We start from the raw sequence: 27,658 nt of genomic DNA on the forward strand, positions 1-27,658 counted from the left end.
TCCAGCTCCTCCCAAAACCCCCCAAAAGAAGTACTGGCTTAGCCTTTTCAGAAGTGTATTAGTATGCAAATTACCACTATCTAACATCTGAGACAATCTCCACTCAAAATTAGAACACATTAAATGAATTAAAGGGGGGAGGGACAGCATTCCATTCCACAAGATAGCATGAATCATCTAAGCTAAAAACTGAATGCTAATGTAAAATAGTCCACAAGCATTGTGAAAAAATATCTGAAAAATTCTAATGCAACCAAGGCCTTGAAGAGATACATCTCTAGAAAGCAGGGGTTCCTAGAAATCTTTACAGTATCATGTGTGTTTCCTTTGTTTGAATCAAAGAGTATTCCCAATGTTCTCTGTAAATACTGGGAATGTCAAAATGTCAGTTTAGAAGGAAAAAAAAAAAAGGTAGAGGCAACATTCAGGCCCCTGGATCTGAGTTCCATACCAGTTGGTTGGTTCCATACCAACCAATCATGGAACAAACTGGGGCAGAGTAGTCTACATCTTCACTGAAAACACGGCAAATAATGTAGAGATGATCTTTAGTACATGGAAGGATGTATGTTATATGCAAATACTATGCAATTTTATGCCATTTTATATAAGGAACTTGAAATGAGCAAATGCAGATATATGGGAGGGTCCTCAAACCAACCCCCAAATACAGAGATGACTGTACTTCTCCAGACTTTAAAGGGCCACATTTTCTTACCATCAAGGCTTCAAACTAGTTTTTAAACACATTTAAATATATTTTCAAAATTTTAACTTACTTATGTTTATCTCAGACCTCCTACCACTAATCATACCACAGAATTCAATTCTTAGTTCCTAAATTCCATTATATTTCAGTTATATAGTAGCACCAAGTGGTTACCAAAGTTTGAAATGTCATCATCAACCTGAGTTTTACAAGCATGTTAAATGTGCAGAGGTTCTCATTCATTTACTATTAAGTGGGACCCTGCGGCATTCCTAAACACCTCAAGTGATTCTAAGGCAAACAGTCCATACATTAAACTTTGAAAAACAAATGGTACAATGTTTCTGACCACACAAAAATGTCAGAATGTTTTCTTGTTATGAATAAACTAAAAGTATGTTCCTAACAGCTCTGAAAAACTGATAGAACTTAAGATCACTGGCAGTACATTTTATAGTATGTATTCACTTTTTATTAAACATACATACACACACACACACACACACACACACACACACACACACACACACACACCTCACCTTCCATAGACCCCAAAATTATTTGTACTTAGTCTCTAATTAGTCTTTTCCTTAAGAGGACTTAAATAAGGAAAAGCCAAATAGTTGACTAGTCTGTTCCTGCACTGAATATAAAATATGGTTACGTCACCTTTTGATTATTCCATTGCAATTAATTTGTTATTGCTCTCTGAGAACTATTCCTAGTCAGATTTTATAGTATCATTTTCAAAATTCCTGAATGACCAGACTATATCTGAATTATCCAGTAAGAAAGACTAGGAGGCAGGAAAATTCTTGAAATGCTCCAGGCCAAGATCAGATGGTTAAAGCTCACCAAGTGAATAACCCAAAGACAAGAGGTCAGAGGTATAATAATAAGGGGAGTAAAAAACAGCACAGGGCCTTGTTGACTACAATAAGGATATGTGAGAAGGTTTTGAGAAGAGGAGTAACTTGATCTGAATGCTGCTACATACACTGAAGGGTCAAGAGGCAAAAAGGCACAAAGAAAGGAAGAAAAGTAGAAAGATTACTGGCCTTAGCCACTGGAAGGTTGTAGTTTCTATTTAACAAAATGCAGAAAAACTGAGAAAACAAAGTTTGAGAAAGGAAAACTTTTAGACATTACAATATAATCATCAAAAATAATAAAGTGTTACATGTGATAAACAGATGTCCTAAGTAACCTAAGCTGTGATTGAGAGGTTAGAGAACATAACTTCTACACTTCTACACTGACAGAAGAGTAGGAAGTAGGAAGGAATTAATAGTTAAAATGGGTTGAAAGAGAAACAGTATTCTGGGAGAAGGAAATAGCATATATGAGATACCCAAAATGTGTTTAAAAAACTGAATTAGGTACAAAGACTGGACAAGTAAAAATAACATGTAGCCAGCTACTCCTTGAAATTGTACTGTATCTTCAGGGCAAGAGGAAGTCACTAAAAAGATTTTACATAAAGAATAAGCCAATGTGCTTTTCTTAAAAGGAGATTCAGGTTGTAATGTAGAGGAAACAGTATGCCATTTAATTCAGGCCAAAGGAGAATCATCTTCTGAGCTAGAAATGAAACAAAAGATTCATAAGCTACTTCAAAAGAAGGATCTAAAAGACACAATGAATACTGAGGACAAGGGGGGAAAATGACATTAAAAATCAAGAACTAAGCAAAGTAAGTAAAATCCAAATACAAACAAAACAAGTTTTATCAAACCTCAGTGCTCCTTCTATTCCTCAGCTACAGAATCCTACAACTTTATAAATATTTACTCATTCTAACTATTGGTATTTTGAAAAATTCCCACAAGTAAATAATGACAAAAATTTAGGCATTAAAAGTTATACTCTAGGGCTGGGCATGTGGCTCAAGCGGTAGCGCGATTGCCTTGCATGTGTGCGGCCTGGTCGGAGTTCTCAGCACCACATGCAAAACAAAGATGTTGTGTCCGCCGAGAACTAAAAAATAAATATTAAAATTCTCTCTTTTACTCTCTTTAAAAAAAAAAAAGTTATACTCTACTTACATACTAAACCTAATAAGTGCAATTATTTCTCCTTCATCTTAAATGGCACTATAAAACTTATATATTTTTCTATGGTACCATTAATATTTTTTCAATAAGCACCAGGGGGGAAAAGGTACTTAAAATACAAAAAATTCACAAGAATTTCTGGAATATGAAATTTTAAAAAAAGAAAAAAGTACTGAAGTAAATCCACCAGAAATAGAAATTAAGTATTTGATCAATTAATACCCAATTATTTCAAGAGTCAAAAACAAATAGCTCCTGACAATGCAGAAAATGAACAGTTTTGGGCAGACAACTTACGATGTAATAAATTGCAAGTTGTATTCACAAGTTTATAACCTAAACCACTTTTTATATAAACAAAAGCCTGTTTAAATGAAAGTATATATCACGCATACAATAAAAATGTTTTTAAAAATGCATAGCAAAAACTCTTTGAGAACTGTTGCAAAATTCAGCCCTCTTCCCAATTTTAAACTTAGTAAACTTAGAGAGCATTATTTTTGCTGTTCTACTTTCTTTGACCAGAGGCACTTCATCACTGAGCCACAATCCTCATTCTGACTGACTGATGGATGGATTGATTGATGAAAATGTTCCCAATGAATGATTGCTAGCAAGGTTACAGATTTAAAAAAAAAAAAATCATATATTGGTCTCAAGTCATTTATCTGGAAAAGGCCTTGGAAGTTATCAATTCAGCCTTGATCTTTAGCAGGCATTGGGGGGGTGCAATAACCAAGAGGTTATAGGATTTATTCACAATCACAATGCTAATAATTAGCAAAACAAACTAGTTTTGAGGTCTGGATGTTCTCTAATCTAATGCTCTTCCAATTGATATTTCTGACTTTAATTCTTGTTAATCCCTAGCAGCATACAATCCATACATCCAAAACGCAAAACGATTTTCTCATAAGCATTAGAATCCAAAGAATCCAAGGAATATACAAAACTTGTGGCTGTGCAATTAAAATTTTTTTCTTTATTCTTTTTGTAGTGCTGGGGAATGAACCCAGGGTCTCATTTATGCTACTCAACAACATTTTTAAGTTTTATATTTTATTTCCTAGTTCCACAACACAATGCTTTGATAAGTACATTGAAGACCCAAATGACAACCAGTAAGTCTTCTGAAACAATACTGCACAAAAATCAAAAACTTTCTAAATATTTTCTGGCTTCCTCCATTAAAACCAACATGAATAATATTGAAAAGATTAAAGATGGGCAACACACCTAATATGCCATGAAGGAGAAGATCTAACAAAAAAATTTTCATTATGAATCAACAAGCCTGTTTTTCCACCTTATGTCATCAATTAGGAAAATGATATACCCCAATGATATACCATTCTAGCACCTACAAATATAAGTCTAGCTTTTTTAAAACAGAAGATGGCTTTAAAAAAGAAAAAAAAATCTTCAAAGTAAACACTGAAAGGGAAAAATTAGTAAGTTGGCAAATGTTATTTTTGAAAAGTGAACATCACTAAAATATTACCTTTAAAGAAGTACATAGGAAACATTTCACCACAAGCAATCTAAAATGATACAAATCCTCAAAATATTATTACTCTTAGAAACCATTTCAGAGCCTATAGTATTTTCGCTCAAACATCATAAGCTATTCTTTAATCACTGAGAACAGATTTAACCATTGAAACCAAATACAATGAAAATGCTGGAAAATAAGGCAACTGGTTTACAGTTTCAGATAAAAATAAGATGTGATTAACGAATTCAACCTCCAAACTTTTTAAAACTGAGCCATTGCTTCGGAATCAGAATAGCTTTTATCCTTCAATGGGTTTACTTTCCAAAGTCATAGTTTACTATCAAAATGCACAAGTTCAAGAGCTAAGTTTGCTCAGATAAGTTTTTCAATTAACTTTAAGTCACTTTAGAAATAAAATCACAACACAATAAATCACTAGTCCAAAATAATCAGAACAATGTCCATCAATGAAAAACAAAATGAAGCACTACATATGAATTTTTAAAGATATATAACATTGTAATATACATTATATACAGAAAACAGACCACCACCCACCATCCCCCTAAAAATTCCACTATTCTAATATACTACAAAAAGTGGGTCCATAAAAGCTCCTTAGCTAGATTTTTTAAAATTTTTTTTAGTTGTAGATGTTCACAATACCTTTAATTTTATTTACTTATTTCATTATGTAGTGCTGAGAATTAAACCCAGTGCCTCACACGAGCTACAATCTCAGCCCCTACAGTTGTACTTTTTGTAGTGAATTTAAAAAATGATTTAGGAAAGGAACAGTAAAAAAAATTAGTAAGAAGCTTGAATTGAATCATTTTAAATGTTATTTCATTATTCAAATTATATTTTATAGCATTATGATAAACTGATACTAGTCTAAAAAGGAAGGCTACATAAGGAATTGGTAGTAGCCTGCAATTAGCATTATATACAAAATTTTCTTAAAAGTTTACTAATCATTTAAGCCTTTTTCTGCAAGTCTGAATAAACTATTTGCTTTTTTCATAAATAATACAAAAGCAACTTGAATCTTAACATGACAGAAGAACTCTAGAGTAATAAATTGTTGATTTTACTCACGAATTCATGATGTAGCAGGAACCACATATATAATTACAAATCACACTATAAAAGAGCCGTAATAAAAATAGATTCAAAAAAGGATGAGATCTTAGAATAAAAGGTTTACCAAGAAAAGAGAGGTGGGGTAGAAGGGGACAGTTTTATCTGTGAAAGCATATACAAAGAGACAAGCATAAGAAAGATATTCTAAGACTGGATTTACATGACTAGATTGCAGAAGGAAGAGAGGGTGACTGTGGAAAAAAAAAAGCAGAGGAGAGAAGTTTGGATTCTTGGTAATGTTAATTAGACTTTTTAAAATTCAAAATTTCAAGCCAAGTTCATAGGCAGAAAATCCAGACTGAAATGCTAACATTTCTGGCATGAACCCAGCAATGCTTTTTTCATTTTAGTATCCTCTATGTACACTGATGGGAAGATTTCCCTGATAAGAATACCAGGAAATACAGAGGAAAACACATCAGTCGGACAATTCTGTCAACACCACATAAGAGTTCTAAAATTCAGATGCTAAAAGTTAATGAAGGGAACAATGCATTCAAATTTATAACCTAAAATTTTCACTCAGACAGCAACAGGTAAGGAAATGAAGTAACAGATCTTCTAAGAGTATGATACAATAGTTAAGAAACTGGCAATGAGAAAAAGAATAGGTATTAAGACAATTTTCCATGAATACGCAGGCACAGATTTGGGAAAATTTTCTAGGGAACATCAAGGTGGTGTTACCTAACAAGCAAAAAGGTATGTGGACCCAGAAATCAGAATGGTAGTGTCTTGGATAATAATGACTATACCCAGATAGAGTTTGAAAATCAGAAGTAGCAGCTGGGCATGGTGTGCTCGTCTGTAATTTGTGACTCAAGAAGCTAAATCAAGAGGATCACCAATTAAAGGCTACCCTCAGTAATTTATCAAGACCATATCAAAATAAAAATTAAAAAGGACTAAGGATGTAGCACAGAGGTAAAGTGCCCCTAAATTCAATTAATCCCCAGTACAGAGAAAGAAAGGAAGGAAGAAAGGAAGGAAGGGAGGGAGGGAGGGAAAAGAAAAGAAAAGAAAAAGGAAAAAAGAAAGCGACACACAGGAGCCAAAGGGAAACAGCAAGGATGGACCACAGATCTCCACTGGAAGAAATGCTAACTTCTCAGTGGCAAACAAACAAACAAAAACCAACACCATGAAAAACTAAAAATAAAAAACCATCAATAAGCAAAATAATTCCAAAGGATTTAAGGCTTTTCGGTGAACTTGGTAACCAAGAATACTATCAGCAATTACATAGAGAAATCTCATAATGAGAAATCGAACAGCAATAGGCTAAACAACATTTAAAAATTAGTTTCTCAATTGTACTAGCCACACTGCAACAGGCAGATGTGGCTAGTAGCTACCACAATTAACAACTCAGACATTAAACATTTTCAGCCCACAAACATTGTAGGCTTTTTCCTACCATCTCATCCCCAAACATGATGAGGATTACTACACAAACAGCAAACTTCTGAGGAATCCAGTAACAGAAGAGATGTATCAAAGCCAAACAGAAGATCTTCTTGGGAAATACAACTGACACACCAAAAAACTAAAACATGAATGCCTAGGTAGTCTGGTAAATTAGATTCCTACAATTACAAGAAGCTATAAAAATTAAAAGTAAAGCATCAAATAGAATACTTTAAGTACATGAAATGAATACAGGTTTAAAGATAGTTAAGTGTTCTGGAAGCACATGCCAAAGGAATTCCCTCAGAATATAGTAACTCTTTTGCTCAAAAACCATCTAAGTACCTACTACTTACCAGGCAAAAAAAAAAAAAAACAGAACCAAAACACATCTAACAGGAGTTCCAATAGAAGAAAAGTCAGAAACAAAGAAGGGTAGGATAAAAGTGACACTGAACAAGAGAGGAGGTATGACTTTATGGGCTAGCTTCAGACAAATAAGGCCCAAAGCAGAAGTAATTAAAAAAAAGACCCGTTATACATAAAAAGAAAAAAATGGGAGGTAAAGATGGAAAGAGAAAGAAAAAAATATCCTAAGGGTTCTCAAGCTGCCAGGTAAGTAAATAGGAGATATATATCACAAAGAATCCCTATTTATGAGTATCCCCCATTTATGGTTTGATATCAGACTTCTCATTTGCAACAATAAATGGTAATCTTCAATTTTGAAGTGTCTTCAGAAAAATTTAAAAATTTAAGAATATTTTTTTAAAATCTAGCCAAAAGATTCAGGTATGACAAAACATTTCCCTACATACAAAAAGTCTCATTATCATCCACAAAAAAGTTATAAATCTTTGTACAAACTTAAAAAATAGAACACGTAAAGCAAAAAATGCTTTTAAAAAATGAGACACGTCAACTATATTTCAAAATTATCTCACTTGTGAGAAAAAGGCAGATAAAGTAAAAATAAAGAATACAAACATTTTGCTACATAATTAAAAGCCTCATCTACTGAGACCTTTGTAAACCCCCATCTCAAAAAAATTTTTCAAGTATCAAAAAAAATATAGAGAGTACTGGCGGTGTAGCCCAATGGCAGAGCACAGATCCACAAAACCAATTCATTTAGTTATGAGCTTTTTAAAAAAATAAAAAGGACAAACCAGAACTGAATTACTTTCAGGCTTAAATAAAAAATAAAAACACCACTCTGCATCAAAACCTATGCAATATGTACAAAGCAGCACAGTTTACAAAATTCACAAGTTCAATAAATAGAACACCATGTTCCAACTTCCTTAGCTCTCCATTATAATGAAAATCCATTCACCAACAGGCACACACTCCTATGAAGTTAGATTTGGCAAAACTGTTTGATGAAGAATAGTTTTGGAGATGAATTTTAAATGCATTCTCTTTTTACCACAATCAAAATATCCCATTGTAATTTTTTAAAATTTATGGTTTGTGTGTGTGTGTGCTATCAGACTAGTTTTATGAATGAAAACGGGTCAAAACCTTTCAGAAGATGGTGTTATGTCATGACCTTCTGACAATCATACAAATTCAAAAGTAATAGAAGATTGAATAAATTCTAACTGTATCTAACTTAAATCACATTCACCCAGTTTCTTTTAAAATGTAAATACTTCTAGGAATAAATGTGACAAAATTAATCACTAACACCAAAACTCAACATATGTACACTGGTTTGAGTAAAGGCTATTGTGTAAACCCAAAACCAGTGAAGTCGACCACTGAATTGTCTCAGGACAGCATGACTAGAGTGCCTAGGACAATTTTATCTCAAGAACAATGGTGGCTGCAAATTCTAATAATATACAGTTGCTAATACTAATTAAAAACTTCCTCTACTGCTGGGCATCAGCTCCACTAATAAACATCAAACATCTCTGCCACAGGATATTAAGTTAGCTACTTAAAAACAATACCAATCATAGTATCTATGAATCTAAAAAGTGGTAATTATTTTTTTTTCCAGTACTGGGACTGAACTCAGGGACACTCTACCACTGTGCTACACACCCCCAGACCCTTTTAATTTCTTGTTTTGAAACAAGGTCTTGAACTTTAATCCTCCTGCCTCAGCTTCCAGAGTAAGTGGGATTACAGGCGAGTGTCACCACATCAGGTAAAATTTTTTAAAACTCAAGAAAACACACAACCACTGGCAAATAATCCCTTTAACATCCAGATTTTGAATGATGTTAAATTTGGAGTTTCTCCTGCTGTGTGTAATCTTCCTAGACATGCAATTTATAAATATCTAATTTAAACCAATTTTTATTTTCAAATTGTTATCTAAGCTCCATCCCCTATTACTCCAATTAAAGGTAATTCGGGCTGTAAGTGAACTGTAGCAAGTTTCTCAGATAATCCTAATAAGCAGTCTTATTCAGGACTTTCAGTTTTTGGTTTAACTCCTCTGTCCCAAAACATTACCAACTCCTGGATAGGGGTTTGTGTCCAAATAATTCCCCAAGGCTTTCCTCACATGCTTCTCACCTGCCAAACTACCCAACATTTTCCTTTCTAATTCTAAAGATGGAAAAAGCAGCTGAGACACAGGGCTGCTAATCTCACACAAATTTTAATTATTCATAGGAGTAAGACTAAGCCTACTGTTACAGCCCACACTAACCTCTAACTGTTTTTACATAATTTTACTTTATAACAATCTTAAAGGACCCTTAAGAGAATAAGTAGCACGCTTAAGATCACATATCTACAAATACCAAGAGCTGGCCTTAAAATACTGAAAGTTTCGATGACTGAAAACTTCACTCATTATTTAAGGATAGAAATAGGTTAAACTCCATGAGCAGGAACTGAAAAGGATTACTAATTACTCCTTTTAGATTGGTACTTTCAGCACTAAGTAGCTACTGAATCCACTATGCAAATATTAAAGCGAAACTTCAGAGAGAAAAAAAAAGTATAACACAATATCTTTATAAAAATTGTGGAAAGACCATTTATAGAATCTTATTTTATGGCATAAGATGTCACCTACAAAACTAGTGATTAACTTGAAACAATTTTACTCTCATGCCCCTGCATTTAATTATTTTCCCAATGAATGCGTAGTAACAAAAATGTTTGTAACAGAAGCACTATATACCTCAAGGATCTAATAATTCTAATCTTGCTTGGCAGAAATCAAGCACATAAAAAAGTTCTTTAGGACTGAAGGTATATATATAGTTCAGTAGTAGAGTGCTTGCCTATTAACATGCACAAAGTCCTGGGTTTGATCCCCAGCATCACCAAAAAAAATAAGAAATAGAAACATTTGTAACACATTGTAACATAAGATTCTCCAGAACCTCAATGTCCAGTTGAGCAGCCACCAACCACACGTTGCAATCAGACACAAAATGTGGTTAGTCCAAGCTGAAATGTGCTATATACATAAAACACACACTGGACTTCAAAGACCTTGTAAAAATAAGGAATATAAAGTATCAATGAGAATTTTTTTTTTTTTTAAAGAGAGTGAGAGAGGAGAGAGAGAGCTAGAGAGAATTTTTATTATTTATTTTTTAGTTTTCGGCGGACACAACATCTTTGTTTGTATGTGGTGCTGAGGATCGAACCCGGGCCGCACGCATGCCAGGCGAGCGCGCTACCGCTTGAGCCACATCCCCAGCCCTCAATGAGAATTTTTTTAAAATATATTAGGTTAGACAAAGTACACCAAAATTTGATTCCACTTTTTTTTTTTTTTAAATAAGCCTACACATATGGTTTGCATCTGCAACTAAGCTTTCTACTGGACTGCAGAGTGCTGCTCTAGAACCTTGTTACTCACATAATGCCAGAAGCATAGACATCACCTGGATTCTTATTAAAAGGCACTCCTGGGCTATACCCCAGAACTGAACCAGAATACGCACTTTAACAGTATACACATTCAAACTTGAGAAGCACTATTCCAGAAAACTGCAATTTCATTTTCATTTCCCTTAAATCGTAACAATCTGAATATTCTTTTAGTTTTAGGTGAAGATACTGGCTTTACAGTTTCAATAATAGTAATTAATTGAAATGTTACAAGATGTTAGGCACCATTCTAGGAATATAAAGCAGAAAAAAACTTTAAAAATAAACTTACTCCCTGTTCTGGTGAGAGCCTACATTCCACAGAAGGCAAACAAACAAAAACTAAGTCCAGTCACTTCTGCTATAACATGTTTTGAAAAGTGAAAATTGGTTCAAATTCTAATGATCTATCAGGGAACAATGTAAATTTCCCCTTAATGAGAAATACCAGCTGCATTCAGCCAGAACCACGCTGCACAGGAATTCACAAAGCACACAGATACAGACTTCAAACATCCAAAAGCTCATAAATCATGAGTCCCATCCATCCACATGGTGTTACAACCTTCCATCTGATTTCCAGATAATCCTCCATCCATTATTTTATAGTAACTCATGAGCTTTACAACCTTTCCACTGGATGCCCACTTTCACAAGAAAACTTCAGATTTCTATCAAAGTGTCATTCATTATAGTATTAATAGTCTTTAATTAGTTCATAAAAATGAAATCCTGCTGTAATTTTTATGAGGTTCCTCTTTTTTAATGTAATTTGTCACTAATATTTTTTGAATACTGTGCTCCTAAAACTCATTTCCCATAAACCCTGTGGTGCAATTTTGCATAGCATGGTGACTTTTAGGAATACATGTCAATGTTACAGTAAAATAAAAGTAAACATCATGTGAAGTAAGAGGAGAAACAAAGCAAAGGAAACACAAATGAGAATGGGGATGGGTGTTTCAGAATAGTCATAAAAGTTAGGGAAGGCCTCTGAGAACAGGTAATATTCAAGCAGACAAATTACTGAATTGAAAGAGCACACCAGAACATACAAAAAGATTATCCATAAATGGAGAAGTATAAGGTGTAGAATCACTAAGGCAAGAACAAAGTTTTCCTATAAGGATAAAAAAAAGAGTACAAACAAGGGAGAGTGGTAGATGATGCTTAAGAAATACCTAGACACCCAACTACACTGTAATATCCTGGTATTACAAGCCTTGAAAAGTAACAAGGAATCATGGAGTGCTGTGAGCCTGAGAGTTGACTGGCATTTTAACTGATCATTGGCTACAGTGTAGGAAAACCACATGAAGCAAAAATGAATACCACCATTTGGGGGGCTATTGCACAATTCCAGCAGCAGGTGGTAGCCAGGATTAAAATGATTGTACTTTATGTACACAGAAGTTACACACTTGATATTCTACTATAATTAGGCAATTTGAAGTAGAAATTTAGGTAAAGATATTGGCTTTCTAGTTTCAATAAAAGTAAACTAGAGGCTTTACGTGAATTAGAACTTCAACCGTACACCAGGAATAACACTGAGTGATCAACTTCAAAAGGTAGTTATGGTACTGGAAGAGCAACAATACAACAAGGCTTTGAAAATTATAAAGCATCATATGCCTTAAAAAGGAGACTGACCATTGGCTATATTAAGCCCTAAATAATCTCCAGGACTTGATCTAGTGTGCCAGATACCAACCCATTCTAGCATTCATTCTCTAGTATCATAGCAAAAATCACATTCTACCCCAAAACCATTCTGAACAGAAAAACATGACATATTCTTCAAAGATACAAACTAGAATATATAACTTTCTGTGAATTATGGACCAAAAATCCTAAGTATGTTACACCAAAAATTTTACATCAAGCACAGGTAGAAAATGGTTCAAATTAAGACCCACTTAAAGGATCAAAGTGAACCACTCTAAAATACTTTTATTACTATAAAACAAATACCATTAATCATAAAGAATATATAGTAACTCTAAAAATACCAAAAATATTGAAATGATGTGATAAGAAACTAAGACAAAGGACTTGATACCAAGTATTCAAACATCACAAATTTACATGCTTGAATGTTTAGATCATATATATTGTTTTCTAAAATTAAACATATCAAACAATTGAAACAAAGACTTTTAATCTTTTAACCTATCCTATTTCTCTTGAAATGCAATATGTTTCCTATAATTTTTAAAACTGACCTATGTAAATCCAATTCAAATGTTTCTGATTATTAACTATCTCACTAGACAGCATGAATAAATTATAAAATATTTATCACTAGTAGTATTAACTGAAATCCGAGCACTAAATTCTGTGCAAAATTCCCACGTTTCTTTGTAAACAATATTTGAGAACTGATCTTAAGGAAAGATGACTTCTTCCTAGCAAATTTTTTGGCATGCATTTAAACTTTTTCCAAAATAAAGCACTACCTTGTGAAGACATGGCCCAAAAATGCACATACATTGTACCCATGTGTACAAGCAGATTCTGATATTGTACTCTAATTAGGCAAGATTTAACCAACCACTGAGGAAAGTTGGTTGAAGTATTAATAGGATTAAAAAAAAAAGCACCTTTAATTTGTGCTGTAGTAAACACTATCAAGTGAACTTTCAATATACCTGTTTCATCTCTAACAAACCAGAGCAGAAAGAACTAATTTCTAAACTCAACTGTCACTTTTTGTTCAATTTTACAAAACAAAATTTCCCTCATTTATAAATCTGTAAAAACTGACCTACCTACTCAGTGTCAATGTGAGGATCAAATGAGACTTTATAATACTTTCTAACATTACTGATACAACGCACATTTCATTTTGTTCGAAATGTACTTATTTGAAATAACCATATAATTTGTTTTCAATATGAAAAGACCCAAACATCATTAAATTGTACGTAAAACTGTAAATTATTCTTAATGGTCCTTACTGAATAATTCCTTCAAAACATTAATGCAAATGTTATCCAAAATGCTTAAAAACAAACTGTTTTAGATTCTCAAGTTTTTTGCATGTTGGAATATTTACATAGAGTACCAGTTGGCCATTCCTCATCTGTTTGTATCTAAAACTGAGCATTTCTGCATGACACTCAACATGATTTCAGATTTTCAGATTAAGGATGTTCAATCTGTAATAAAGATTGTTAAAAAACACATTTTCAAATTTCACCAAATTAAAGCTAGCTGTCAAACAAGATAAAAACAGGGGGCTGGGGCAGTGGCTCAGTAGCAGAGTGCTTGCCTAGCATGTGTGAAACACTGGGTTCAATCCCCAGCACCACATAAATAAATGAAATAAAGGTCCATTGACAATAAGAAAAAATATTTTTTAAAATGTTACTAGGTAGCTCTAATCTTCCAAATCTTCCAAAAACAATGCTAAAGGCAATTTTCCTTAAAAAAAAAAAAAAAAGAATTTTAAAAAGCCATGTAAATTTACTAAAATCCCAAATTCAGGAATCAGTAAAGGATATCCTTCATTAAAAAAAAAAATGTGGCATTTATACACAATGGAATATTACTCTGCACTAAAAAAGAATGAGATCATGGCATTTGCAGGGAAATGGATAGCATTAGAGAAGTTTATGCTAAATGAAGTTAGCAATCCCAAAAAAAACAAATGCCGAATGTTTTCTGATATAAAGGGGGTGACTCAAAGTGGGGTAGGGAGGGAGAGCATGGGTGGAAAATTACCTCTAGATAGGGAAGAGGGATGGGAGGGAAAAGGAGGGAGAAGGGGAACAGCAAGGATAGTAAAAGGAGATGGTCATCATTATACAAAATTCATGTATGAAGATATGAATTTGGTGTCAACATACTATATATACAGATTTGATAAGTTGTGGTATAAAAGTGTATTAAGAATTGTAATGCAAAAAAATTATGAATGTAATGCACTCCACTATTGAAATGTATGTATTAAAAAAAAAAAAAGGGATATCCTTCAATTAACTAATTGAGCCAGCTCTCCCAAAAGATGTTTCTAACAAACTTCTAAGAAGTTTCTCACAATAATTGAGAGGGATAATGGGGGGAAATATATCCAAAAAGTTGAAGTTTGTACAATTATTCCCAAATTTAAAATTACTTGGTAAAATATTTAGAGCTGGACTTAAGAATTCAACAAAAGAACAAACTCAAGACTTCCTTCTGCCTTTTTGAACCCAATGAAAATAGACCAACCTATACTGTGTGCCTTTTTTTTTTTGAGGTCTGGGTGACAAATGCATCTTTAAAAATATATCTAAACTATAAAAACAAATCAAATTGATTTTTGTTTCTGGTTACATATAGAACAAAGTACATAAAAAATGTTTCATCAAAAAAATTATCTTCACATAATTAAAGGTAATTATAATAAATCATAAGTGCTAAAAAGGATAAGATCTCTCTAAACTCTAGATGCTAAATTGCAGTCTTATTTTAACCAAGATTTTTAGTAGTAAAAACAATCATCCTCAGTCTCTGCTTTTTTACATTATATCTTTAAGTCCTTTTATGCCTTCTGAACTGATAATTTTCAAGAAAATCCAAGATATCAAGAGAGATTACTGAAAAAAAAAATTTTAATGCCAATAAAGCTCAAGCCTAAGGAAAACTAATAAAACATTTAACCAGTTTCTTATCTGTTTAAATGCAATTTACAAATCATAGCATATAGGCTTTTAAATTAGATATTTTTAATAGTCACTGATTAATCATAAACTGAAAAGAACTGATTAAAAATTCATAAACTGAAAAGAAATTTGAAATAGTTCAATAGTATCTGTTTAGTTGTTATACATACCAAAGAGTACAAATGACCCCTTTACTTGCATTTGGTTTTTGATAATGGATTTGAATTTACACATATACACTTATGTATACACACATGAACACTTACTAACATATATTTGATTGTTACAATGCCCAAAATAAAATCATACTTCAGAAAGTTTATTACACTTCACATATTAGCAATAAAAGAAAAAATGGGATACATGTCTACCTAAAGTCAAAGCTTAATTTTAAGTATTAAATGAGGGAAGAATCACCATTTTATATCCTTAAAAAACAGAATTAACATCAAGAATTTACTCTGGCCAGGCACAATGGTGCATGCCTGTAATCCCAGAGGATCAGGAGGCTGAAGCAGGAGTTCAAAGCCAGCCTCAGCAATGTCAGTGAGACCCTGACTCTAAATAAAATACAAAATAGGGGGGGGATGTGGCTTAGTGGTTGAGTCTCCCAGAGTTTAATCCTTGGTATCAAAAAAAAAAAAAAAAAGATTTACTCTGACCTCTGGAATGAAAAGATATTTTGTGGTATTATTCCTTAGTAATATACAGGAATATGGCAAGCAGATATATTAAAGATTGGGTAGACAAGAATGAACTAGTATTTGGCTCCAGAGGGAAGATAAGCAGTGAAGAAGTAAATTACAAAGTAGGGTCTAACTCAGCAAATGACTAGTTAGAAAAATCAGTAGAAAGTTTCTTACAAATGGAGTGAAAGTAACATCAGCAAAAACACAAATAAGAAGAAAATTAAAAGCTACAAAGTACCTGAAATGCACATGTAGTAAGAAAATGAAAATCAAAGTGAGGAAACAAATAGAGAAAAAATAAGCAACTAAACCACTAGCTCTTAAGAGTCAAGGCATTTAAGAACAGGTTTAAGGACCAGGATCATGTTATCTTGACTTCCCAGAGTATCACACAATTGTTGACACACAACAGATGCCCAATGTTTGTGGCATGAATAGGCAACAAACTGTTCTTGGGATTACTTCACCTGTGAAACGATTGGGCATGGTTCACTATAAATTGATGCAAAGCATTTATATAGACATTTCCTAGGGTATCTAAACTGACTTCTTGCTGGATCTGGGGATAGACAGATTAACTCAGTCACTCTAAAATAAGAACTTGAGAATCTATAAAAACTTAATATGCTTTTAAGGAGTTGATGTACCTTGTCCTAGTCTGTCACAATTGCCAAACTGCACAAAATACAGCACAGTGTAGCAAAACTAGGTAGTACCTGTCTTCCAAGAGCTACCATTTGAAATAAAATCCACTATAGAAGAGTGGCTGATAAATATCACGAGTTCTACATAACAGATATGGAAAAAAATCACTCACAAAATTACAAACATTAAGTTTAATCCTGCCAAAGAATCTGACACTAATAAACCCACCTGCTACTCACTTACAAACGTGGTTTATCTGCCTAAGTAGCACAAAGCTACAGCTATATTCAAGAGAACTATTTTCCTCCCAAACATCCAAATTACTCCATCCCAAAAGAATCTTCTGACCATTAATAATTTCCTCAACTCTGAAATTACGTAGAGGAGACCAATGTTTCTCACTTGAGTAAAGCTGGTTCTATTCCAAAAGACAAAATTTAAAAAGACCAAAAAGATGCAGGATTTTTTAAGTAAGCCTACTAGGAAGCTATTTATTAATAGGGGCAGAAAGCCACAGAGTACTTCACTTAATGTCCCTGGAAGTTTTCAATTAAGATTTTATAATTAACCTATGTATGTTGTGTACTTCAACAATATGAGATCTTACAGCAAAAGAAAATATGGATGTTTTGATTACCTTAATGAAATTAGTTTGTTCCTTTATATAGATTTTAAATATAAAATCTTTAGGAAATTTTGAGCAGTCTGAAAATTCACTTATTCTCAACACCCATCACAAATACTTGAAGTCATAACTGAAGGGTATTAGCACTGAGCAAAAGAAATTATATTAACTCTCAATGAACACTGTACAGAAATTTAACAAGACCCTGGAGAATACAAAAAAATAAAATTTTAAATGTTTACAACGAAAAACAAACAAATTTCTGAATTACAAAACATTTTAAACCTAAGTTTTTAAGATTTATAATTTATCAGTATCATTAGGAAACAGATTTTGAACCCCCTAGAAAATACACTGAAGGAGCAAACAAGGTTCTTAAAAGTAAACTGAAATCTTCACTTGAAAACTTGAAGTTCTTTCCCTGAAAAAAATGTCCTGTATCTCTACCATCATTAACATATGGTAGACTATTCACAAATGCATTCCCTATTATCAGACACAAGAAACCACACTGTCAGCATCTTATTTCTATAGTAACTTGTTTAACAAACAACAAAAAAAAAAAGACAAAACATGAGAACATATAACCCTATAGTACAATTTCCAAAGTGAGGAAGTTACTATGTCCACTGTTTTACTTAGATTTGTTAAATATCTGTGAAAGTTTCAACAAGAAAGATACTCACCACCTTCCCTCTCTCTAACTCTGTGAGTATGCACATTTTTGGCCTTATTATGACCTGTGCTGTCACTATATTTGTTTTCAGGACTATCAGATCTCCGCAACATTTTATTTGGTGGTGAAGGATCTGCGGCGTCTCGCATCTTTTCATGTCGGTGATCACCACTACTGGGGTGACTCTTCGATGAATACTTAAGTGCCTGTAAAACATCACCCCCCAAAAAACAGAGAAAGAATTGAAACTTTAAATAACTCACTAAACTAATTCAATCACAAATTTTAGTGTATTTACTTCATTCAGTTTTATGAATTTATACCAATAAAATTAAAAGGTCCATTTTCAATTCTTCCTTTATTCAGACAAAACCTAAATGCTTAAGAGTTGGTTTGACTTCATATCACATTTAAGAAAGGAATCCCCTCCATTATCACATTAAAATAAGAAATCAAGTATTTTGGCACACCGATTCCTCAAAAAATTTGAAATATCTGAAATCCCTTTTTGAAAGTTTAATCTAAAGAAAACTGGAAAACAGTACCACCATAATCAATTTCTGCTCTACTACTGATTTACAAAGGCACACATATAAAGCAGTCTGCAAACCTTCATTTTTAAAGGGCATCACTTTCTTAGACCTTGCTCATCTACTCTTCCAGGTGTGGAAAATAAAATTTGAAGCTATAAAAATATTGCTCAAAATGAATTAATATATGAGCAACGTTCTCAAGAAAGCATAACAAAGTTTATAAACACACTTCAACATAATGGTTCAGTTTTAATCTAAGTATCTTAAAACAATCATGATATACCAGTCTTTTATGATGGGTAATTGTGTTTCGGAGACATATTCAATAGAATTTACTCTTCGAATTATGCAAATGTAACAAAAAATGTTTTAAACAGCAGGGGAACCTAGTGTTTTAAACTAGAGCTTTGACTCATACCAGACAGTTACAGAACTAAGAGGTTAGGAACCTGTTCTCTTACCAGAATGATTATAGGCAGAAAGTATTCTATTGTCATCTGAGAGTTATCAACCATTTATGAAGCTCCCCTACACACACATACTGGGACCACGTCTACTGTAATTTTCTAAAACTTTACATTCAAAAACTGACAGTGACAAAAAAAAAAGGAAACCTATATGCCTAGAACCATCTATATTAGAATGAACTGCCCAAGTACCTAAAGATTTTAATTCTTACTAAAACAAATGCATCATCTTTCACTTGTAAGGCAATTACTTGCACCAAAAACAATTAAAATGAAAAAAGAAACTAGTTTACAACTGATTTGAGAGTTGTAAATCACTTAGATAAAAGGCCTGGGAAAAATAGCTAATGTCTCTTTCCTTTAACTTTCAATGCAGTATATAAGTATGCCAAGGCAGTAAGTATGCCTCTGAAGTCACCTATCACTGCATCGCATGGATTCTTCACTTAAATAACCAAGTAAGATCTTCCTGGCTGTGCACGATTTTTTTCCCCTCAAAAAAGGGAACTTCCTCCAGTCACCTGTCAAAATAAGTCACTATACCTTGTTGGTGAGCGCTAATGAAACAACTCCAAATTTTAAGGTGGCCCGCGGTGCTAGTTTTCGCATTTGTTGCACCGAAGGGCCTGTAGCGACTTCTGAAGCCTGCGCTCGAGTAGTCCCTCCCTTCCCCCTCCGTCCCCTTCCAATCCCTCCACCCCGGCCTCGGCTGGTACCTGGTAAGGCTGCGAGTCCCCCCTCCGGTCGTGACAGCTGAAAAACAGGAAGAAAGACAGCGACATTAGACTTTGAGGGGAGGGGAAGGAAGAAAACGGGTCTGCTTACCGCCCCTCCCCGCGGGAGACCTACCAAACGTACCGGCGCGGAGCCCCCACACGCGCACACCGCGTACTCACACGGGACTCCCGGGAGGGCGAAACCCTGCGAACCCGGCCCCTCGGTCCCCTCCACCGCGACTCACTCTTTCCCTGCCCCTCGAGCGGCCGCTCCTCCTCCCCAGCCCGATCCGGATCAGGGTTAACAACAAAAATGGCGGCTCGGCCAGCTCCAGATAAGGAGGAACAGCCCCCCCGCCACCGCCGCTGCCGCCGCCGCCGCCCCCCGCCTCCGCTGCGGCCCGGCCCGAAACGAAAAGACAATTTACCCATCACTGAGTCTCTGCTGTTTCCTCGCATACATTACCATCAATGCCCGGCCTGTGAGTGTGTGTCGGGGAGGGGGGAGAGCGGCCGCGAAAGGCGGGCGGGCGGGCGCGCAGGCGGCGGCGGGCGGGCGGCAGCCCCGGCACCAGGGCCAGGCGCGCCCTGGGCGACTCTCAGCACCTCCTCGTTACTGGCGCCGGCGCTCCCGGGCCATCTCCCTCGGTCGACACCACGCTCACTCTCAGCCCGGGCAGCGGCGCCAACTACACGGCGGCAGCGCGAACCGGGGGGAGGGGGGTAAGAAGACGCGTCCGGCTCAGCCCTGCGGAGAGCGACTGCTACCTCCGCCTTCCTCTCCTTCTGCTCCGCCGCTTCCTCCCCTCCTCCCCCCCGCCGCCGCCGCCGCCGCCGCTGCTGCCTGGTCCTTCTCCTCCTCCTCCTCCTCCCGCCGCCGCCGCCGGTGCCGCCGCTGCCGCTCCACCAACTACATCCGGGCAACTAGGACGCTGCGGCCTTCGGCAAACCTCGGCAGTTTCCGCCGCGCCCCTCCTCTTCCACCGTCGGCCTCCCTCCCCACCCCGCGCGGCTCCGGAACGCCGCCTTCGGCAAACCTCGGCTCGCTCCGGCCTTCCTCTTCCTCTGAGGCCTGGCTCGCCTCCTCACGACCCGTCAGGCTTTTCCGGTTGCCGCTTCTTTTCCTCACGCGCAAATCTGGTCGCTGCCGTTCCAGTTTAGGGATAGTCCTGCTCGGCGACCTGCTCGAGGCTGGTCCCAGGGGCCTCGGGCTGTGTAGGGTGGGAGCTGCCTTTGGGAGGAGGACCGTAGGGCGCGAGGGACGCCATCGCGGACTAAATAAGGGAGGCTGCGGCGGCTGCGCGTGCGCCCAGAGGCGCAACGGCGGCGCGGGGCGGGGGGCGGGGTGTGCCCTTCGGCGAGCTCTCCGGCCGCGGGCCCCCGCCCCTTCAGGCTCAGACGTGGTGGTCGAAAACCCCCTAATTGGGCGACTGGCGGACGGTTACCACGGAAGCTACCTCGTGGGCCGCAGCAGAAGTCGCCCTCGGGGAAGTGGCAAGCGTGCTCCTGCGCGGTGAGGCGCGGCCCCGGAACCCGGAACCGCCGCTGGGGCACCTAAGCTAACCGGACGCCTAGCACGCGTCTGGGCAGGAGTGCGCTCCCCTCGCGGTTCTCTAGAAGCTGAAAGAAAGCGAGATTTCCAGGCAGGAAATGCGAATATGGAGGATTTGAGGGTGCTGGGCCGAACGCGAGAAGGCTGAGTGCCTGAGTGGCTGTTAGGTCTCTGGAGAGCCTTGAATTGGGGAGGGAGAGCCGCTCTGGCCGTGAATTAAAACGGCGGAAAAGATCGGAGACGTTGGGGATGGGTTACTTGAAATCCAAATGCCTGACCGTCTCATTATTTTCCATCCCCAGCCGTTTTCTTCCCACCCTCCCGTTAGTTCCCATTTAGCTCTTTACTGAAGTTCTATGGTAAAAAAACAGTCTTTTGGAGATTCAATATGTGAATAAAGGCATGGGATGTGCTACGTGAAGTTGCTGCAAATTTAATGTTTTGTTACGCGGTAGACGGGTTGGGAGGCAAAACGTCAAGTATACCAATTAATGTGGTATTCCAGTGATTTATTATTTGTGCCCTGTCCTCTGTAAGGGGACGGTGATTTAATGAAGGATTGTAGTCAGTGTAAAACGTAGAAAAGACAAAATAGTACAAATCGAAAGAAAAAAAGTTTTCAATAAACAATTGCCCGAAATTGGTATTTAACAAGTTATATTATTGCTAGGACTAATGAAGAGATGGAGTGCTGGTGAAGGGTGGGGGGACCCTGAAATCACTAGTGATTGAAAAACAGCTTTATTTGCCACCTCCACCTGCAAACAATTATTAATGGCTTTAAAGACCCACTTAGGTTATAACCAAGAAATTGCCAGTGTCTAAAATGAAGGGGGGCCTTGTGTGTAATTTCTAACTTGAGACCAGAAATATCAGATTGGAGTCATGGGATGTAGGTCAGTGGTAGAACACATGCATTCCAGAGGCCTAAGGTCCAATCCCCAGCGGAGACACAGGCCTTATCAGATTAGAAGAGTACAAAAAGGAATCTGTAAATCCTATGCAGAAACTTTGAAGACAGGCAACAATTTTACTTTCATTTCATAACAAGATATCTGTTGATAAAACCCCTATCCCATTGATCAAAAGCAGCAAACTGGGCAAAGCTATGGGGGTACATTCCAGACAATGTCCTATAAAGCCTCATTACATATTTGCAAATTGCCTACTCAATAAAATAAAAATCAATAAAAACTAAAATCAGTTCATATTTTCTGCATTCAGAGACGTGGGCAAAGAGGTGATATTTAACTTGCTTGATACCTGTGGTCAAAGTTGAGATTGAGGCAACACTGCCTTATTCCAGCTCTCATAAACAGTTGTCATATTTAGGGCCATGTTTTTCATATTTGTGTGTGTGTGTTTAGTTGGTGATTTTGCTCTTTTAAAACCCTCCACCCTCAAAGTAGTGCCCTGTGCTTTAGTGCTGTTTGGTATTTCTGCACACAGGAGGAAGACTATGAGAAGTCTTAAGGAAAAAGACACATGTGATAAGTCTCAATTAGGCCCTTTGAGTTCCATGTTAATGAATCAACTATATTTTAAAATAAGGTATCTTTATTTTTTAAATTAATTAATTTTTGGTGTTGGGGATTGAATTCAGGCACTTGACCACTGAACCAAATCCCCACCCTTGTTTTGTGTTTTATTTAGAGATAGGCTCTCACTGAGTTGCTTATCGCCTCACTGGTGCTGAGGCTGGCGTTGAACTCACAATCCTCCTGCCTCAGCCTCTGAGCTGCTGGGATTACAGGCATTTGCCACCACGCCCAGCTAAACAAGGTATCTTTTAAACACAAAACAAACATTGATTGGACAATGAAAATATAATCAGAAACTTAACCTTATATTTATTGAGGAACATTTCACTGTTTTTGGTGATTTTATTAAGCATAACTACCAAAAATAACAGTCTATATTTAATAGAGAGTATATGAAATGTTTCACTCATTTTTAAAAACTGTCTAGATAAGTCCTTTGAAAAGTATTCTCATTATTTTCCTCTCCTCACCTGCCTAAACTACAACCCTAGTTAACTACAGTGTAGTACTTCAGAGCATTTGAACTTGGCTGAAGAAAACCACAAAACCATGCTAACTTTGAAATTAGTTTGTGTTCCTCACCCACCTCCTCACTTCTTAACCAGCTGTTTCATATCTTTTAAACCTGCCAAGGTCATTCTTACCTCTGGAAAAAAAAAATTAGAAATCAGTAACTATTCTCAGCATTGTGCCTACCAACCTTTTGCCTCTGACTGGAGTGCAACACTGTGGCAAGTAAATAGATTATACAAGTTCTTGTCAGAGACCAAACTTGTCACTTTTGCATTGAGTGGCATTTTACTCAGAGAATTGTCCTCTTTCTTTATAATTTTTTTTTCCTTTCAGCTGTATCACTTCTATTTACAAACATACCTGCACTAGGTATCACCTGAGGGGAGAAAAAGACCTTTTACCTGTATTACCCTTCAAATATTAATACATTGCTTTTTAATCTGATGTTTTATAGAAATACTTTATCTTCACTTCTACTACCCTTTCTTGAACCCATACAATTGGACTTTATTCTCACACTCCTGAACCTGCTTAAGATCATCAGTATCCTCCCTCTTCATAAATCTGATTTCATTACTCAGTCTTCATCTCACTTCACTTGTCAGCATTTGACACAGTTGGTAGCAATATTCCCAAAGTTCCCTATCTTTCTGCCAGAATTCTGACTTGTATCTGTTCCTTCCTAAATGACTGTTGATTAGTCTTGCTGGTTCCTCCCCATTTTTCCAGCCTCTAAGTCCTGGAGTGCCTTAGGATCCAAATCTCAAAATGTGTGCTTCTATTTTCTCTTTTCCTAGGCAATACCATTCACAGACCTGGCTGAATGAAATCTACATCTGAATCTCCAGCCCACACCAGTCCCTTAAGCACTGAATGTTTAGTAGGCATCATGAACTTAATGTATCCCAAAATCAAATCTTGTGCCCTTTACACCACAAAATAAGTCCTGCTTAGGTCTTACTATTCCATTAAATGCCAATCCCATTCCTCTAGGTAAGGCTGAAAATTTGGGAATCATCTTTGACTCTCATACTTCACATCAACTTCATCAGCAAATCATGCAGGCATTACTTTCAAATATATCCAGAACCTGACCTTTATGTACTACTTCCATCAGCTTACACCTGGACAATGCCAAACTCCTCCTATGTTTCCACATAGTCTAGTCTCACACAGCCAAGTGATTCCATTAAAAGTCAATATTATTCCTATCTTAACTTTGACTAATGGCTTCTCATTAGTGAAAAAAGTCAGTTCTAATGATCCACCAAGGCCCTATGTTATGTTTTGTTTGTTGGTTATTTCCCACTAGAATGAAAATTCCATATTAGGTAAATAAATACTTGTTAATGATGGATATTTGACTACAAAAAGAAAAATAGCAAAATAGAATTCTCAAAAAGAAAATACTTGATTCCATTTCTGCTTACATTCTAAAAGCAAGAGTTACAAATCAGTCCTGTTCTCAAAAATACAATATGGGAAAGCTGGATCGTTCATAATACAGGCAAAATATTGTACGACAAAACACTAGAAAGTGTACACACATTTGTGTACATAGCAAGTTTTAAGCAGACATTTGCATTGCTACCTTATGAGAGATACCAAGTTTGCAAGTGAATAAAAGACCCATGTTTCCACTAGTAGATTAGCATATATTAACCCATAGAGGGAAAGAGCTATCAGTTCATAGGTTATAGGTGACCATGGTTTTAATGTGATACTGTTGGTGGAGAATCAAAAAGTGAAGACCTCAAGCCTCTGATTGTGAAAGGGACGTTAAAAAAGCTTTGCTACAATTTCTAAAAAGTGTCACAAAAAATAAGGATATACCTCCTGAATTTTCACATAGCTCTTTCAGTTCTCTCCTTTGGCCTTGCCTTCTCTCAAGTTCTGCACAGTATACTAATTAAAAGTATGGGTTACAGAAGCAATTGCAGGGCTGGGAGTATAGCTCAGTGGCAGGGCACTTGCCTAGCATGCATGAGACCTTGAGTTCAATCTCCAGAACCAAGAAGGAGGATGCGGGAGTTGAATCATTGTATAATGTAAAGCTCTGGCTACATTACCAACTTGTTAGTAGTGTGACTTGAGCAAATTATCAGAGGTTTTGCTTCCTCACCTCTAAACTTGGCTTGATAAGGTTTAGTGCTGTTTGTGAAAGGTAAATGAAATAAAGTAAATAAAGGCACCTGTCACACACATGTTCTACTACTGGTGGTTATTATTCATTCAAGTTTTGTTTTTTTGAGCTTCTGTGTATCAGGAACATAGTGTTAAGCAATATCACTTGGTCTCTGCTTTCATGGAGTTTATATTTTAACCAGTTACAATAAATAGTTGAAAGGAAAGACTTTATATTCTCAATGTTGGGGGTATATGTTGTTTATTCAATTATGAAAGAAAATAAGACAACTGTAACAAAAATTACTATTTATAGAACGGGAGTAAAAATCTCCAGTACAACATGATATCAGAATATGATATATCCTTCTAGGCAGGAACGATATAAATAATGTAATGAAGAGATCACGTGAAAAATACTTATTGACTAATGTGTTGCCTGTAGTGCTGGATTTACCAAAATGGCTGCTTATTTTAAGAGTTCTTCCAGGTACTAAAATTTAGCCAAGAGTGAGCTCTGTACCCTAAATTCTTTGCCTTTCTGTGGCAAAACTTCAATATGGATTAACCCAACTATTCACTTTCTCGGTAAATTTGAGCAATAGGACACTGCTGAAGACTAAAATAATAGATCGGACTGACTCCACTATAATCACATGACCCCCAAAATCAAATGGTCCCTCCATATAGCCAGGCAATCTTACATTTCTCTCTTCAACTCTTCTCAACCACTCCAACAAGTTTTCCACACTTACATTCTCTCCAAGCTTATTTCCCTCGCTTTCCTACTTTTCCTTCACTCTCAGAAGATCATCCTTAGTCCCAAGCTGAAGTCACCAAATAGAAATTCCTTCTTGCCTCCAAAACTTCAAATCTACCTACATTTATCCTTCTATTTATTAAGCACCCACTCTGTGCTAAGAATACATCTGAAAAAACAAGGCAGAGGCTGAGGCTGGAGCTTAGTGGTAGCGTGCTTGCCTAGTATGTGTGAGGCCCTGAGTTTGATCCTCAGCACCACATAATAAATAAAATAAAGGTATTGTATCCTAGTGGAGAAGATAGGTGTAAAATGAATATTTAACATAGTAATTTAGAAGTAAGTGCTACAGAGAATGTAGGGTAAACGAAAATTTTGGATTGAAGGGTAATTTTTTAAATGGTCAAGGAGCAGGTAACATTTGAGCAGAGACTTTAGAAGGAGGTAAAGCAAGCTATATGCGTATCTGGAGAGCAAAGGTCCTGAGGCAGGAGAGTAGCTGGTGTGTTTAAAACCAGTAAGGAAAACTGGTTGAAGGATAGTTACAAATGGGGACAATGTTAGGAAGTGAGGTCAAATAGGTTAAAGGAGGTGGGTAAATAGATCATGAAGCATCTTATAGGCCTTTAGAAGGTTGACTTTTATTCTAAGTGAAATGTGAATCGACTGGAGAATTATAAGCAAAGAAATGATGCTGGAAACTTGACAATAGTCTCTATTCCTGTCCTTACAAAAGGAATCAGGGAAACAATAGGCTTCTGATCTACCCAAAGGTCACTGTTTCAAAGCAAGAGTTAGTACTCCTAGCTGCCATTTTCTTTACCTGTGCTTTCCTTTCACCCTTTCAGTTGCCGTATAGTCAGTTATCCCTTCCATTGTATATTCAAACTCTCCTTTCATTTGGATCAATTCTACTGGTTCTTAAACATGCCTGAATTCTATCTTTAAAAAACCCTTCCTTTACCTTATATTTCCCCCATTTACTGCTCTAACCTCTTTCTCATATCAGCCTAACTTTTAAGTCTTGTTTGTGGCATTTCCCTCTTCACTGCCTTGTTCATGTTTCAGGTCAATGTAATCTGACATCTACCCCCGTAACATTAAAAGAATTTTTCCCAAGGTCGTCATTTCTCAAGAAGCAGTGCTGATTTTTCAGCAGACATTCTGGCATTTGAAAACGTGGCAGTGTTTTTGGTTATCATTTATATATTTACGGTAATACCTAAGGGTGAGAAGTGCTACAGATGTTTTAGTTGTAAGAGGTCAAAGATGCAAAACAGATACCAGTGTACAAGATACTCCTTTATTTTTAATAATGGTCCTGCTCAAGCTGGGCATGGTGGCACATGCCTGTAAACTCAGCTACTCAGGATGCTGAGTTAGGAAGATCACAAGTTCAAAGCCAACCTGGGCAAATTAGCAAGACCCTATCTCAAAACAAAAAAGGACTGGAGATGTAGCTCAGTGGTAAAGCATTTGCCTAGCATGTTCAAGACTCTGGGTTCCATCCC

The 27,658-nt window shown here is 36.6% G+C and overlaps 1 protein-coding gene across 10 annotated transcripts in view; it reads right to left on the bottom strand.

The window, feature by feature from the left end:
* Positions 1 to 21,100, bottom strand: part of Wac (WW domain containing adaptor with coiled-coil) — a 68,515-nt gene extending 47,415 nt beyond the window's left edge. For 2 of the 10 annotated variants that reach the window (XM_078023464.1, XM_078023463.1), the window contains exons 1-3: positions 20,086 to 20,573; positions 19,657 to 19,694; positions 17,952 to 18,164 (exon numbers count right to left, since the gene is read on the bottom strand). In XM_078023464.1, coding sequence (XP_077879590.1) covers positions 17,952 to 18,164; positions 19,657 to 19,694; positions 20,086 to 20,126 — 292 coding nt within the window. In that variant the 5' untranslated portion in view covers positions 20,127 to 20,573. Of the gene's footprint in view, positions 1 to 17,951; positions 18,165 to 19,656; positions 19,695 to 19,902; positions 19,927 to 20,085; positions 20,575 to 20,694 lie in introns of those variants that run through there. The other 8 variants (XM_078023467.1, XM_005334285.5, XM_078023469.1 and 5 more) reach the window with 8 other exon arrangements.
* Positions 21,101 to 27,658: the final 6,558 nt, after the last annotated feature.

The sequence above is a fragment of the Ictidomys tridecemlineatus genome, chromosome 10 (assembly GCF_052094955.1).
Source record: "Ictidomys tridecemlineatus isolate mIctTri1 chromosome 10, mIctTri1.hap1, whole genome shotgun sequence".
NCBI classification, from domain to species: domain Eukaryota; kingdom Metazoa; phylum Chordata; class Mammalia; order Rodentia; family Sciuridae; genus Ictidomys; species Ictidomys tridecemlineatus.